The 17,365-nt window shown below is 40.3% G+C and overlaps 1 protein-coding gene across 2 annotated transcripts in view; it reads left to right on the top strand.

Annotated features, from left to right (window-relative positions):
- KSR2 (kinase suppressor of ras 2) overlaps positions 1-17,365 on the top strand; it is a 607,737-nt gene that overhangs the window by 426,509 nt on the left and 163,863 nt on the right. For both annotated transcript variants that reach the window (XM_040345855.1, XM_040345864.1), the window contains exons 11-12: positions 3,612-3,695; positions 10,138-10,204. In XM_040345855.1, coding sequence (XP_040201789.1) covers positions 3,612-3,695; positions 10,138-10,204 — 151 coding nt within the window. The remainder of the gene's footprint in view (positions 1-3,611; positions 3,696-10,137; positions 10,205-17,365) is intronic.

Below are 17,365 nucleotides of genomic sequence, written 5' to 3' on the forward strand. Positions count from 1 at the left end.
TAAAGTTATCACACCCCACTCCCCTTACAATTGGGTTTAGTTTAGTAGTATGTTATTTAAATAAGTTATTTTTGATGTTCTATTGCAATACTGCTGTGAGCTATAGTAACTCAAATGTATGGGAAAATACCAAGGTTTTACAAGATCTTGCATGTTTCATATTGTTGTCAAATGTAAGCAAACAATTGAAAGTACATAAAGTGACCTGCATATTAGTTTTTAATAGGTCTAGGGTGTATAACATACAATTGGCTCCCCTGTGAACAATGCAGAATTTGCAGAATCTTTAATGTTTACCCACCAGAATATGTCTTATTTAAATTGATCAGACTACAAAACTGCAACATTACAAAATACTTTTTTTATTTATTTATTTATTACTATTTATTTGGGAAGCGTTTGACGTTTGTGTCTTTCCAGTTCTACAATTAATATGTAACACAGTTGAAGTGATTGTCTAAAATATGCTTTTAGTCAGCGACTAGTAAATCAGACCATTTTTTCCTTAGCAAAACTCTATAATATACATCAGCCAACCAAATATAAAGGCTTATCTTTGCATCTGTACTAACTCCTAAAGGTTATATATGCCCGGTGAAAAGCAGTCATTTTTGTACATACACTTGTACTGGATTTTGAACTTTGTTACAGATACAGTTGAATTCCTAATATAAAAGTATCTGTTAAAAGATTTTAAGGTAATTGCCTGGCTTAAAATTACTGTATATTATTCATATTGGGAAATAAATATTGTTGCATTTTGGAAACTCTCTATCAGCAGAATGTGTTTTGTACAAAACATTTTACCCAGGCAAAAAAGTGAGCATTCTTTTAATTCTAGAGATCTTTTAACAAGACAGCAAGTTTTTAAGATTAAAACTTCATTACATCAAAAATGTGCACACTTACTTATATTTGTACTTCATAAGTGATGTTTAAAGGTTAAAGGAAATTAATTATGGGGTATGTATGTATAGTTGAGCTTTGTGATACGTTTATGAACAGTGCAGCAAGTCTCAAGGTAGAGGTTATCTAGGACAAATATAAAAAAACAGAGAGGAAATCAGCCCACCAGTACTTAAAGGGATGTAAACCTGATTCATGAAATTTGAGATAGGCACAAATATCTGTTATGTTTTCCTATCCCTCTCCAAAGCCCTAAGTGTCGTGTCTTTCTCCTGCTCTGTTCTTCTGTTATAATAACTTCTGACAAGTTCTCTGTCAAATGTGATAAAACCAGGCTGAATTTTGTGTCAGGGTGGGTGCTATAGATTAGCAGAGAGCTGGCCTACTCAAAGCACAGCTCTGAAAGTATCTGCCTATGTGGAGGGGGTGTGTACCTTTCCTCCAATTAGCTGACTCCCAGTGTAAGCAAAGAACCCACACCCAGTGCTGAATGAGGAAGTGAAAATTCTTACATGACGTGCACTTTCTAAACATTATATAAAGCTGAAGACAGCAGTTATACATGTACAATTTATGTAGGGAGATTTGTTTCATCTCTGTGTATCATCTGAGGCTTTTCACTTCACTGGGTATATGTGAGGGTTTACATACACTTCAGAGCGCGTTTGGGGGACCAGGTTCAAGTGTCTAGTATTTTTTTCCCCCAATAATGTATTAAAGTTAATTTATCTTCTGCATTGTGGCTGAAACTCCCTTAGAAGTACAGCAAAAGTATATAGTATCTTTCAAAGTTTCCTAATTTGGATTCAAAGATCCGTCCTCTAACTGCACTCTCTTCTTCTCAGTAGAACTTAGATGTACAGTATTTTCCTTAAATAAATAAAGAACAGTCCACTATTTTTTTTCTTTTGAGACACTGGAATTACTCTAGTCTATTGGGGAAAATGTTAAGAAACATTTTCTCTGCAGTTTAGTTTTATCCCAGTGACCTAAAAGAGATAAACTAACAATTTTACCCACAATCTGAATAGTAATACTGCTGTGTGTCCTGCAGAGTATGCATCTCCCAGAAATATATTCTTTTTAGTATAAAATATTGGCTTGGGTTGAGCAGACGTGTTTGTATTTTATCATTTTATATGGTTTATCATTTTGCTGCTGGGATGAAGCTTCCATCTGCTGCAATGTTTATTTTTTGGCTCAAAAGCTTTCAGTACGTTTTGACTGATTTAAATTATTTTAAAAATGTGATCATAAGCTAAGTCTGTTTAAGTGTATCCTTCTATAAGAAACCTGAAAATCTAGTTTTCATATGCAAACAAGAAAATACATAGAATGGGATATTTATCTTTTTATTATCTTCTATTCTAATGACATAAAAAAGTTATATTGATATAAATGATTACATTTGTAATACAATTCAGTAGCCCCCTGTCACAAATGATTAATGGGGTTTTCCACATAATGCAAAATCTACATACAACAGGGCCTCTCTTCATTTATTCTTCACATTGCTCTGTGACAGAGGAAAATCTGTAGAACTGGTGATCTTTTGACTAGTTTTATAAAAGATTGTGTATGTTTTGGTGAAGGGGGAGTAGACCTCTCGGTTTTCCTGCAGTGGGAAATGGGGGACACTGATTGCTGAGCAATGACATTTTGAATAACAGCAGGGCATTGCTGAAAAACCACAGGCTTGAGAGGGGGTGTACTGAGAAATAAAGTGCTTTCTAGAAACTTGGAGGATGAACTTCTCCACAGTGTCTGCAGCTGCAGAGGTCAGTAAGCACCTGTTTTAAAGTTTATTTACGGCTTGTTATGAGTATAAAAATATGTTAATGTCTGTAACCTGATCACAGTGCTACTTTAAATCCATATTGTATAATGTAAAGGAGAACAGTGAACTAACGTCTTAGTACCCATAGTCTCTCTTTACATGTTGATGTACAGGCATGACTTTTTTAAAATGATAAAGTTCAAGGAATGTTCAAGCGGGGGAGGTGGGGGCTCACAGAGACACAGGATGGGGTATTCTGTGTCTCCGTGCGCCCCCACCTTCCCGCCGCACGATCGTGTCTGGCCGCGCCGGCCGGTAATTGAGGCCGCGGCCTTCTGCAGGCCTAAGCTTCCCCAGGCGCCAGGTTGCTAATTCTAGTCGCAATTGTGACCGGGCACCCGGATTTTGTCGAACCCTGCTATTATCTACATACTATTACCAAATGTCTGGGGTTGTTGTGGATCTCTAGTGCCTAGGGATCAAGGCCCAAACTGTGGTTAGAAAAAATCAGAAGAAGGCCCTTCTTAGTGGCCATAACTTACCCTGGGGTGATAGAAAGCATAAAGGCATAGTTTCACCTTGCAAATTACATTTGATATAAAGCCTAATCAGCTCTATAATTTAATAACCTGTATTGATAAATATGGGCACACAAAAATGTTTTTTTAAAACCAGATTGTGTTCACAAGCTTTTCTTTCCTACAATTTGTCTTCTGGCAAATGCTGAATTTAGCAGAACTGTTTGTCTCATAACTGCTAAATATAGTGCTAATTTGCAGGTGATTTGGAAGTTTAATTTGTATATTGGTTTTCTGTTTCTCACGCAAAGCTATGTTTTAAAGATACTAAGAAAGTTATCACACTTTTGAGATAATAGAGCAGGATATGCTTTATTAATACAATTTCTCTGTTTTATATTTTCTTATAGGGTCCAACAGTACGACTCATCCGTGTCCCTCTTTGCTGCAAGGTTCTCATTACTACAAGTATAAACAGCAGTTCATATTTCCAGGTAGGGTTAATATCCAAGAAGCTTTGTGTGGTCATCTCTAAAACACAGAACGTAATATTCTGGAAATATGTGGCAGGTGATATTGTTGACTCATTAGGTTCAGGTCAGCCTTACATCAGGACCCCTCACTTTATTCTTTATTCTTTTATCTCTGTGTTGCTTTTGATCAATATTTGAATGGCATGCCTTGAATGTGTCATGTACAGTAACATCCAATGCTTCTGCTTAGGAACTCCTGTCTTTACATTTTATATGTTCAGTGTATTTTTGGAATCAAGCCTGTAAAGGCACACCAGTTATATGGTACAAATCTTTTCAAATCAGCTACATGTGTGTTTGTTTAATTGTTTAGTAGCATGATATTAAAGCTGAACTCTGTTCAGATATGAAATGCACAGACCGAGATCTATAGTCATTTAATATATAATTTTTTGCAAAATACTATTTTTTTCATCCCTTGGTTTAACATTTGACGGTCAGCCATCAATGCGTGCGGAGCGTTTTTTTTTATTTCCGGGTGCGGTGGGCGACACGATTCACAAAAGATTTACATTGGGGGACACTGTTTTTTTTATTTTGTAATAAAGAATTGTCAAAAACTGTGTCTCTGTGTTTGTATTAATGTTTTGACACTGGTTTGGTGAATGGGTAGGGGTACTATGTACCCCATACTCATTCACATAGGGGGATGGGATCTGGGGGCCCTCTTGTTAAAGGGGGCTACAGATCCCGATAAGCCCCCTGCCCGCAGATCCCCACAACCACAGCCCAGGGTTGTGGGTAAGAGACTCTTGTCCCCATCAACATGGGGACAGGGTCTTTTGGGGTGGAGGGACAGAGCACCTCCTGTCCCAAAGCGCACCCCCATGTTGAGGGCATGTGGCCTGGTATGATTCAGGCTGCATGCTCAGATAAGGATCTGGTATGGATTTTGGGGGGGACCCCATGCAGTTTTAAAAAAAAGATTGGTGTGGGGCTCCCCTTAAAATCCATACTAAACCCATTTTTTTTCCTTTCTTTTTTTTCCCAATATCTGGGTGCTGGCAATTGCAACCACAAGTCAATTTAAATGTGTTTTGACTTGTTTCTTTCTTTAAAAATGTCATTTTTTGCTCTATATATGCTATAGATGTGCCACTTTACAGGCAGACTAAGAGGGCCCCAAAAGGACTATATTTAAAGGATTTTTTAATTTTTATTGTTGCATTTTAAGTATCGTTAAAATGACTCCTTTTAAAAAAACATTTGTGTTTAAAAAAAAAAAATGCACTGATACATGTGCCCCAGGGCAAAGGCCGGACCCCCTACCCCTTTTATGGCCAATTACTTGCATATAAGCCTTCAAAATGGGCACATGTTCGGCCCCCATAGACTTTAATGGAGTTCGCTGTTCGGAGAAGAACTTTTCCCCTGTTCGGGAGTTCTGCTGGCACGGCAGCCTGGGTTCAGAAGAACTAGGTTGAATGATGCTGGCTGTCATTCAACCCAGAAGACTGATGACATCTAGTGGCAGAAACAAAGTACTTTGGGGGACAGCTCTGGATTTAAAGTGAGTATCGCAACAAAGCTGCTTTCTTATTTAACCTTTTAAAGGGCTATTATTTTTAACTTTATAGCTCACCAAAGCTAAGAACATTGCAAGTGTAGTCATCTAACCTATAGTCTAATCTGACGTTTTATGGCAGAAGCTTAGTATATTTTGCTGGTACACACTGAAATAGCCAGAGACGATGCAATAAGCTATCCAATGTCATACTGAAATAGGAGCAGGCTATGGGGAAATCTGTCTTAAGCTAGGTTCACATTGGTGTGATTTGGCATGCAATTTGACTTGTCAAATCGCATGTCTAATTGGCGGCTATTGCCGGCAATGGCACTGTCCAAATTGGTGCGATGACATCTTTGTGGCACTACACCGTTTCCCAAAAGTCGTTTCTGTACTACTTTTGGCGACTTCAGGAGGTGATTTAAATAGACATCTGTGCAGGAACCCACACAGATGTCTGTCAAATCGCCTCCTGAAATCGGACTGCATTGCCGGGTTGAAACCGTGCAAGTTCGGCTGAACTTGCACAATTTCAGACCGGCTCCAATGTGAACCTAGGCTTAATGTTTGTTGCCAGCATACACACTAGTGTTCAACTAGCATCTTAACACAGTGTGGGAGGTCACTAAGCCCCAGGACCATGTCTCATATGTGTCAGACCTGTGCTACCAAAGTATTCTTTCATATATACAGAGTTTTAATAAACCACGTAATCTCCATTACTATGAGAATGAATGATGACTTTAAAATATTTAATCCACATTCTTTAAATAAATAACATTTTACTATATATGCTTGGACTAGTGTATGCTTTTCAAGATTTTGGGCTTTAGTGTTCACGTCTAAACTAGTTATAGTATTGTGGATGGTCATACAGCTATGCTCTTTGTGTATTAGTTTGTGTTTACAGAGCCTTACTCCTAATTACATTTGTATTCTCTGCTCATGAGAGGGAAGATGAGAGGCAATGCTTCTTACATGCTACAGTCATCATCTGCTGTAGCTGCCCGAAAGGCCATGCCATCAGGCACTGTGTTGTCTAACAAGCAGAAACCTTTCAGCACACTTCCTACAGACTTACTGGGTAAACTAATGGCCCTGGTGTGTAACTGCTGTTATTATAGTTTGTTGTATTTATCTAACGCAGTGCTTTAAATATACAGTGAGTAAAAAAAGTATTGAACACATCACCATTTTGCTAGGTAAATATATTTCTAAAGGTGCTATTGACATGAAATTTTCACCACATGTCGGTAACAATCCATGCAATCGATACATACAAAGAAACCAAAATATACAAGTTCAGAAATGAAGTTATGTGTAATAAAATGGAATAACACCAGGAAAAAGTATTAAACATGCTAACTGAAATGTATGTAATACTTCATATAAAAATTTGTGTTGGCAATGACACTTTCAAGACTCCTCCTGTATGGAGAAACTTGTTGAATGCGTTGCTCAGGTGTGATTTTGGCCCATTCTTCCAAACAGTCTTCAAATCATGAAGGTTCCATGGGCCTCTTCTATGAACTCTGATCTTTAGTTCTTTCCATAGATTTTCTATTAGATTCAGGTCAGGGGATTGTCTGGCCCATTCTAGCAACTTTATATTCTTTCTTTAAAACCAGTTGAGATTTTCCTTAGCTTTGTGTTTGGGATCATTGTCTTGTTGAAATGTCCACCCTCGTTTCATCTTCATCATCCAGGTAGATGGCAGCAGATTTTTATCAAGAATGTATTGGTAAATTTTTCCATCCATCCTTTCTTCAATGCTATAGAGTTTGCCAGCACCGTATGCTGAAAACCAGCCCCACACCATGATGTTCCCACCTTCACTGTTGGTATGGGGGTGTTTTTGGGGTGATGTGCAGTGCCATTTGACCTCCAAACATGGTGTGTATTATGGCATCCAAAGAGTTCAATTTTGGTCTCATCTGACCAGACTATATTCTCCCACTATTTCACAGGCTTGTCAAAATGTTGTACAGCAAACTTTAAACAAGATTTAACTTGCTTGTTCTTCAGTAATGGAGCCTTGCATGGTGAGTGTGCATGCAAGCCATTAACCTACCAGCATGTCTTCGGAGTGAGGGAGAAAACCCACACAGGCACAGGGAGAACATGCAAACTCCAAGCAGGTAGTGATGTGGTTGGGATTTGATGAAGACCCTAGTGCTTCTAGGCAGAAGTTCTAAACCACTTAGTGTAGAACATCTCAATGCACCTTTGAAATACCAAGATGAGTGGCTATATTGGGAGAAATGTGTACACATTGGAAATTAGTCTTGACACATATTAACTTCGACTTCTAAAATCTGACCCTAATGGTTCCTAGATCACAAAATGCCTAATAATTAGCCCAACCTTTAAGAAGGTTGCAGTAGGTTATGGAGGGATTGAACTCTCAGAGCTCAGGAGAGGGATACTTAAGAACATACATGATGAATGAATGAATGAATGAATGAATGAATGAATGAAAAACTTATAAAGCGCGGCGCATGCGAACTGAATCGCTTCTGGGCGCTAGTTGTTCGTGTCTCATGACATCAAAAGAGCAGAGTTTTGATCTGTCTTCTGAAAGTCAGGTGGTTTTCCTCCAACCGAATGCTGGTTGGTAAAGCGTTCCATAGTCTAGGACCCTGAAAAGCAAACCTTCTTTCTCCTTTGGACTTGTATTTGGTTTTTGGTACCCTGACCAGATTTTGGTCGGTGGATCGCAGAACGCGATTCGAATTGTGAGGTTCTATCTTGTCGCAAAGATATTGCGGAGCCTTCCCATGGATGCACTTATGTGTCAGGCAGAGTGCTTTAAATGCAATTCTGTCTTTTACTGGCAGCCAGTGAAGGGTTCTCAACGAAGGTGAGATTGATTCCCATTTTTTTTCCCCAGTCACCAGTCTGGCGGCCGTATTCTGAACGACTTGCAGACGGGAGATTCGGTACTTTGGGAGTCCGAGGTACAGGGCGTTAGCATAGTCCAGTCTGGAATTCACGATTGTTCCCACCACGACTGCTACGTCTTCTTTGGGGATAAATGGAATAAGTCTGCGTAGTAGGCGCAACAGATGGTGCGCTCCGCTGACTACTGACCCTATTTGTGCATCCATTGTCATGAAGGTGTCTAAGATGACCCCGAGACTTTTGACTTTGGAGCTAGGGGTGATGATTTGGCCCAGAATGGGCGGCGGTGTCCAGGTTGTTGCCAGTTGACTCTTTCGGCTGGCGTGAAACATAAGGAGTTCTGTTTTTGAACTGTTGAGTTTAAGATAACTCTTAGTCATCCAGTTTTCTATCAAAGAGAGACATTTCTCTAAACTGGGATGATGATCCTTTTTGTTGCAGATGCAAAAATACAGTTGCGTATCGTCTGCATAAGAGTGATAGAGTAGTTCTTGGCTACTGATAATATCAAAGAGAGGGCGAAGATAGATGTTGAAAAGCACCGGTGACAGGGGGGATCCTTGGGGGACTCCACATGACACCGTGCGCTTTTCCGACGTGAAAGAACCCAATTTAACTGTTTGTGATCGGTTTTCAAGAAAGGAAGAAAACCATGGTAAATCACCTTCTGCGACTCTGGCTACCTCAGCCAGTCGCATCAGTAACAGTTTGTGGTCTACCGTGTCAAAGGCTGCGCTTAGGTCCAGCAGAACCAGGAGACAAGATTCTCCTTCGTCTGCGGCCTCGAGGGCATCGTCCCATATTTTGAGTAAGGCCGTTTCTGTCCCGTGTCCGGGACGGAAGCCTGATTGTAATGGATCCAGTAGATTGTGGGTATCTAGATGCTGTTGCAGCTGTTGTACCACTACTTTCTCCATTATCTTGGAGAGAACATTTAGGCCTGTTATGGGACGGCGGTGAGTTGGGTCCTTGGGATCCAGGTTAGGTTTTTTCAAGATGGGCTGGATTGTGCCCTCTTTCAACAGGGATGGCACTGTGCCTTCCTTAAATGACTGGTTTATAAGCTGTGTGATGGGTGGTGCCAGGATGTCGGCACATTCCTTCAGCAGTTTGGTGGGGATGATATCATTGGGCGATGTGCTGTTCCGCAAAGCACCAATGATATTTTTTGTGGTATCGATGGAGATCGGTTCCAGAGTGAACTTTGTTGATTGTAGAGCGTTTCTGTGGGTGTTTTGTGGTTTATTGACGGTGGGGTTGAGGGGGGTATTGTTTTGCATGATGCTTTCCCGGATTCTTTCAATTTTGTTGATGAAGAAATCCGATAGTTCATTACAGAACTCTTGGGTGTCTGAGTTGGGGACTTCAAGACATCCTGGATTCATGGTCTGGGTGACCATCTTGAAGAGTTTGCGGGGGCGGTTTAGGGCGCTGTTAATCGCCATAGAAAAATGATGTTTCTTGGCTTTGAAGATTTCTTTATGATATCGTGTTGTTATTGCCTTGTAGATGATGAGGTTATCCTCTGCAGGGCTTCTTTTCCAGGCGGCTTCCGCCCTTCTGCGTTCTTGCTTCAGAAGCGACAGCTGGTTGTTGAACCAGCCGGACTTTCTTTTTCGGATGCAGGCTTTGCGTTTCGGTGCTACTAAATCGGCTGACTGTAGCAGGGCTGCATTTATGGCATCCAGTGTATCTGCGGCTGTTTGATGTGGATGGATTGTTTTCATTCTGTTTCCCAAGGTAGATTTGAAGAGTTCCGAATGGAGCTTCTTCTGAGATCTAGCCCAGTGTATTGTCACCGGCTTGGGTGCTTTTATCACTGGGGGATATCACATAAGCTTGTGTCCCCTTTTACAGGCAGGTAATACAAATGATAGATAAGTGGATAACCTGTGTAATGATATTCTTCTTAAATGTATTGAACTTTGTTGCTGTAAACTTTTTATTATCTCTATATTTTGTGATCTTTTTTGTAATCTTCTTTTTTATTTGTAGATGTTGTGCCTGAAGTCCCTCCCCGAGCACCCCAAGTAATCCTTCATCCAGTGACTTCTAACCCAGGGTATGTGGTCCTTTCTCCTATCCACTGTGTTCAGTTAATAAGAGTTTATACTTTACCTCAAAAAATAGAAGATCTTTTATGTCACAAAAACATGGACAGAGCTCCTAGGGCCTACATCCTTCACCTCCTGACTGGTGTGACAATCCATTCTTGATGACTACAGATAAAGAGAAAGCTAGCACATAATCTATGTATATAAAGCTTTTTGTTTGTAGCATGTCTTAAAGCGGTTGTAAACCGTGGATGTTCAAAAAAGAAAAAACCTGCAAGGTAATGGCATAATGTGCTAGTATGCACAGCATACTAGCACATAATGAAATAGTCACCTTTGAACAAATACCTCCAGCACTGTAAATTCACCATTAAGAGGGCTGATATCTTCCCATTGTCTTTCCAGATTTGCGATCATGGTCCCAGCATGAAGCTCTAAAAGTTCTGGCAAGGTATGCCGGACCTTCAAAGTGCATGCACCAGTGATGTCACTAGCTACGTGCACCGTTTAGGAGATATTCATTTTACCTACAGGTAAGCCTTATTATAGGCTTACCTGTAGGTAAAAATTACCAAGCAGGGTTTACTACTGCTTTAAGAGCCAACATGAATGCAAGTTTGTGGAAAGGCTGGTTTGCAAACTGATATTTGGCTGATAGGCACAATATACTACCAAGCAACATTACATAATATAAAGGTATGAAAGCCTAATATGTGTTTTCAAAAAGATTAAACACTTGTTTTGAATTTCTTTAAAACTGAAACAAAGGGATTAATTAATACATATTAAATCTGTTGTTTTATTTTTCTTATTTATTTATTTTTTTATTAGAATTAAACCACTTTTTTTTGTTTTGGACAGAGTTGGATAGGTATAGAAAGCATCTCATGGAAATTTCCTGGTCAGACACAGACTGCAACACAAGCAAAGTCTATCAAAAACTAAAAAGTATTGACTTGTTTAGGTCTTTAAATATTCGTGTTTTTCAACGTGCGTGTGTACACTTTGGCAGCTCCTGCCCAACCCCCCCTCCGTCCCGCCCCTGTCCGACCCCCACCTCATCTAATTCTTTTTTGGCTCCCACTGTATGCCAGGCCCTGCTAGAAGAATGACAGGGGCAGAGGCTGGGAGGAGAATCGGCTTCTGTTAAACCCTGCATGCCAATGGAGCCTCTCCTCCCCTCTGATGTGGCTCCACACTCACCCTCAGCTTATTTCCACTCGCCTATTGCAAGCAGACGAGTGGAAATTTTGAGGGCTGTTTATTTGACTTCTGTTGGAGAGACATGCTGGAAAACTTTTGTTGATCAGTGGCTGCAGTAAGTCACTTACAGGTACTGATCAATGTATTTTGACAGTAGCCAGTCCCACTTTTTAAAATACAGTCAGCTTCTATCATGCTTTTAGTAACTTTTAACTGGAAGTGGGAGTGTTCAACAGCTTGCAGGATGAAAGGAACACAGTGAGAGCCTCAACAGCATGGTGGTAATTCGTTATTGTCTAATGAGCAGAAAGGAGACCGATATTCCTAAAGTCAATGCTTGTGTCACTATTTTAGCTATACATTATAAGGTGCAGTAGTTTTTTGGGGGATGGCAAACAGTACCACCCCCCCCTCCCCGGCCGCTCAGCAGGCCGGTCAGGTGCACTTACCCCATCTATGCAGCACTTGCTCAGCTCTATGCTTCCCTTGCTCACAAGCGGTGGCTTTCCCTTCTTCTGCTCTCCACAGACATTGGCGGCTTTTGTTTCCTCCCTCCTCCTCGGTGGCCAAACGAGAGTGTCTTCTCTTTTCGGCCAATCGGAAAATGGATCTCAGACCTGCTTCTGAATGGTTGGATTGAGGATCAGTGTTACAACAGCGAATTTTTATTGCTGGGAACATTCTTGTTATATATTGTCTGACAGGGTTTACTTTGGGTACTCAGTTGTACTCTTAACAGTATTAGCCTTGATTTAGGTTTATGTGTCACTGACTGGATGAATAAAGTTTAAACATTGAATTATATTAATTTTAATTATTTGGAGTAACAGGGAATGTGAGTAAATGGTGATGTTCACCTCTTAATTGCAAGGTGCCCACACAGACCACCGTGTTTAAAGTTCTATTACTAGCACACCTTTTGGTTGCCTTGTTCCTTTGCTCCTTTTGTCTGTCCTGATACAGTTACCTCCTAGTGTGTTTATTTGGTCAGTGCTTTGGTGACCTTCTTGGGTCAGACATAGTCTATTTAAGACCATGGCTCCCAGGTTTAGCATTTTGTGTGTGGCTAGAACAGGGACATGACACCTGTCTGGTAGGGAAAGTGCTTAGAATCAGGGAGAGGTTCCTTTCTGGATGACTCCCCACTTGGGTATGGACCGGCAAGGTCGCATTCTATTCCTTCAGACAGATGCTGTCAGCATACCTAATACCTAGTTCTACTGACATATTTCTTTTACATGCTGTAAATGTTCCCAGTCGGGTTGCCTAGTCTGTATTGCCGAACTTCAGTTACAGTATATTTCTGTTTTTCTTCACTGGGATGAGTATTTTCTGATGCCTCACAATACTGCACCTACCCACAAGCATTTCCAGTCGCAGATACTATAAATATATTTTAAAGCTGCATGTCCATCTTACCAGCTAATGATGTAAGTATAAAAAGAGATTTCGTGTTTAACGTCAGAGATGAAATAAAATAACAGACATAAATTAATCCTCCGGCAGGGAGCAGTGTGGGCAGCTGTATAAACAGGGAAAATAAAATGAATTGGCAATAACTGCAGCTCTTGATTCTGTCATGTTTTTATTTGCATCTAGTTTCATTCCAAGAGTTCAAAATATAAAGAATATAGAGAGGTACTTCATGTGATTGTTTTTTATTTTTTTTATTTATAATTGCGAATAAATAAAATGCAATACAATATTACGTGTCAAAGCAGTATTTATACAATCTTATTAGAGCAGATTGTGTGAGGGTAGTGTTACAAACAGGGATGAGTGTAGCCAATTTTTCTATTAAATATAATAAATATCAAAAAGATTACCGTATTTATCGGCGTATACCGCGCACTTTTTTCCCCTTAAAATAAGGGGAAAATCGTTGGTGCGCGATATACGCTGATACCCGCTTCCCGCGAGTTTGAACTGCGCCGCCGACATATACAGAGTGCAGTACACTCGGGTACATTCGGCCAGGCTCGGCTACGCTCGCGGTCACGCTCTGTGACGCCTCCTAGCCTTTATACGTGAGAAGCCGAGCGTGCCCGAGTGTACTGCACTCTGTATATGTTGGCGGCACAGTTCAAACACAGCGCGGGAAGCGGGGATTCGACTCAGAGACAGCGCAGGAGGACACCACCGAGGTCTGCAGACGGACGCCGGACCGGACGAGGCCGCCGATGGATGCCAGGCAAGACACAGACGAGGGGCATTCAAACTGTAAGTATTTTTTTATTTTTTCTGAAATTTCCCTTCTCGGTTGGGTGGTGCGCGCTATACGTGGGTGCGCGCAATACCCCGATAAATACGGTAACTGTTCTTGCTAAATTATATGATTTCCTGAAAATTGGACGTATCAGCATGCATAAATTCAAAAGAGCCAGAACATTTGCGATTTGCTGATCAGCAGATTTATTTGTTTTTCAGATCAGTTCACTTACCATTAGGTTTTGACTAGTTCATGGAACTTCCAAACAAAATGGTGTTATATAGCTAGATGAGCTGGGCTTTTATATGAAATAAAACGTGTCCTTTCACACACTTGCCCCAAGCCCCTTCAAATGTAAACTCTTATGCCTCGTACACACAATCGCGATTCCCAACAAGAAAACTGAGGTGTTTTTTTCAGCAGGAAAATGGCTGAAATTTGCCTTGCATACACACGGTCACACTAATCTTGGCTGAAATTTCGACCATCAAGAACGCGGTGACATACAACACATACGAGGAGCCGAGATGAATGAAGTTTAATAGGCAGTTTGGCTCTTCTGCTTAATTCTGAGCATGCACGTTTTTTGCGCGTCGTAATTACATACAGACGAACGCGATTCACGATAGGATTGTTTCCTGTCACAAAAATTGAGATCCTGCTCTCAATCTTTTCTTGGCAGGAAAACTGACAGAAAAAGTGTGATGGAGCATACTCGCGGTCGGTTTTCCTGACAAAAACCTCACCGCACTTTTAATGTCACGAAAAGCGATTGTGTGTATGAGGCATTACAGTTAGGTCTTCCCTCTTTTTTTTTTATTGTATACACAGTATATATATATATACAATTATAATGTTTGGGGTTTATTCAATTTAGTGTAGAGCTTACCATTGAGTCCACGCCAGTTCTGCCGTTTAAGGGCTTGTTGGCCCACTTTCATTTACAAAAAAAAAACATCCAGGATTCCCACACAGTGGTTTAAACTTTACATAGCAACATTGTTAACAAAAATGACTACGCCACCTGGCTTGGTGCAGCACCACTGCTCAGGCTTTGGACCTCAGTCCTCTTGACCATGTAACAGTGTGCCTGTTCTGTACACACTTTGTACTGCTGCTGACACTCTTCTTTCACAGCTTCCTTGCTGCTCCAGTCCACAGGCTTGGGACCTCTATCTGCTCTGTCAGACTGCACCATGCTTCTCCCTTGTACACCTGGACTCCTCAAGGGGATGGACCCCAGAACCCTGGTCCTGTCTTTTACAAAAATCTCAGCACACACCTGCATAATTGGTGTGCTGGCTTGTCCTAAAACCTGGTCCGAGGACTGGAGATTTCATCCCACCCGGATCACTACAAAATCTCCAGGCTCCAGGTCCCAAACCAGATTCTACCAACTACGGCGTAAACTGGAAAAACTGTTTCCTCCAAATAAAATAAGCATCCTGGAGCCCCTCAACCTGCCTTGTTGAGAATCCTGGGTGACATACACTGTGACAGGGAACCGTTCAGTCACAATATAAATATATATATAGAGATATATCTATCTATCTATATATATATATATATATATATATATATATATATATATATATATATATATATATATATATATATCTATAGATAGATAGATAGACATATTTTCTCTCTCTCTCTCTCGCTCTCACTATATCTATATCTATATATCAATCTATATATATATATATATATATCTATCTATCTATCTATCTATCTATATATATATATATATATATATATATATACAGTGATGAAAATAAGTATTTGAACACCCTGCTATTTTGCAAGTTCTCTCACTTGGAAATAATGGAGGGGTCTGAAATTGTTATCGTAGGTGCATGTCCACTGTGAGAGACATAATCAAAAAAAAAAAATCCAGAAATCACAATGTATGATTTTTTTTAAACTATTTATTTGTATGATACAGCTGCAAATAAGTATTTGAACACCTGAGAAAGACAATGTTAATATTTGGTACATTAGCCTTTGTTTGCAATTACAGAGGTCAAACGTTTCTTGTAGTTTTTCACCAGGTTTGCACACACTGGAGGAGGGATTTTGGCCCACTCCTCCACACATATCTTCTCTAGATCAGTCAGGTTTCTGGGCTGTCGCTGAGAAACACGGAGTTTGAGCTCCCTCCAAAGATTCTCTATTGGGTTTAGGTCTGGAGACTGGCTAGGCCACGCCAGAACCTTGATATGCTTCTTACAGAGCCACTCCTTGGTTATCCTGGCTGTGTGCTTCGGGTCATTGTCATGTTGGAAGACCCAGCCTCGACCCATCTTCAAAGCTCTAACTGAGGGAAGGAGGTTGTTGCCCAAAATCTCGTAATACATGGCCCCGGTCATCCTCTCCTTAATACAGTGCAGTCGCCCTGTCCCATGTGCAGAAAAACACCCCCAAAGCATGATGCTACCACCCCCATGCTTCACAGTAGGGGTGGTGTTCTTGGGATGGTACTCATCATTCTTCTTCCTCCAAACACGGTTAGTGGAATTATGACCAAAAAGTTCTATTTTGGTCTCATCTGACCACATGCCTTTCTCCCATGACTCCTCTGGATCATCCAAATGGTCATTGGCAAACTTAAGACGGGCCTTGACATGTGCTGGTTTAAGCAGGGGAACCTTCCGTGCCATGCATGATTTCAAACCATGACGTCTTAGTGTATTACCAACTAACCTTGGAAACGGTGGTCCCAGCTCTTTTCAGGTCATTGACCAGCTCCTCCCGTTTAGTCCTGGGCTGATTTCTCACCTTTCTTAGGATCATTGAGACCCCACGAGGTGAGATTTTGCATGGAGCCCCAGTCCGAGGGAGATTGACAGTCATGTTTAGCTTCCATTTTCTAATGATTGCTCCAACAGTGGACCTTTTTTCACCAAGCTGCTTGGCAATTTCCCGTAGCCCTTTCCAGCCTTGTGGAGGTGTACAATTTTGTCAGCACCTAATGACCTCAAACAGGTGCATCTAATTTAGGATAATAAATGGAGGTGGACATTTTAAAGGCAGACTAACAGGTCTTTGAGGGTCAGAATTCTAGCTGATAGACAGGTGTTCAAATACTTATTTGCAGCTGTATCATACAAATAAATAGTTAAAAAATCATAAATTGTGATTTCTGGAAAAAAACATTTTGATTATGTCCCTCACAGTGGACATGCACCTACGATGACAATTTCAGACCCCTCCATTATTTCCAAGTGGGAGAACTTGCAAAATAGCAGGGTGTTCAAATACTTATTTTCCTCACTGTATATATATCTATATATATAGATTTATTTATTTATTTATATCTCTCTCTCTATATCTATCTATATCTATATATAAAACATAGCTGATAATATCAACAAACAAGCTTTTTACTTTTTTTGCCTGGTACAGTTTGTGACACATTTCCATACACGTCCAAATAATATTTATCCCTAGTTCAGTTAAAATATCCTTCTGAGTTATGTGGAAAAAATCGTTATAATGCATAAGATCTGTAAGGGTCTTACCATTAATCATGTTTATACAACAGACATGGTAGAATTGCATCTCATAGGAATGTGTAATTTCTTGTTCAAGTGACTAGTAATGGAAAAAAATACAGCAAAATAAGAAATAAACATGTTCCATAAATTAGATGTACTTATTATATCTTGAGTTAGCAGGCACTCTTCCTTCGTACACCTGTCTAAAGCCAGTAATTATGTCCATCTTCTCTAAACAGTAAAGCTGCTTTTTCATAAGC

This window comes from Rana temporaria, chromosome 1 (assembly GCF_905171775.1).
Source record: "Rana temporaria chromosome 1, aRanTem1.1, whole genome shotgun sequence".
NCBI classification, from domain to species: domain Eukaryota; kingdom Metazoa; phylum Chordata; class Amphibia; order Anura; family Ranidae; genus Rana; species Rana temporaria.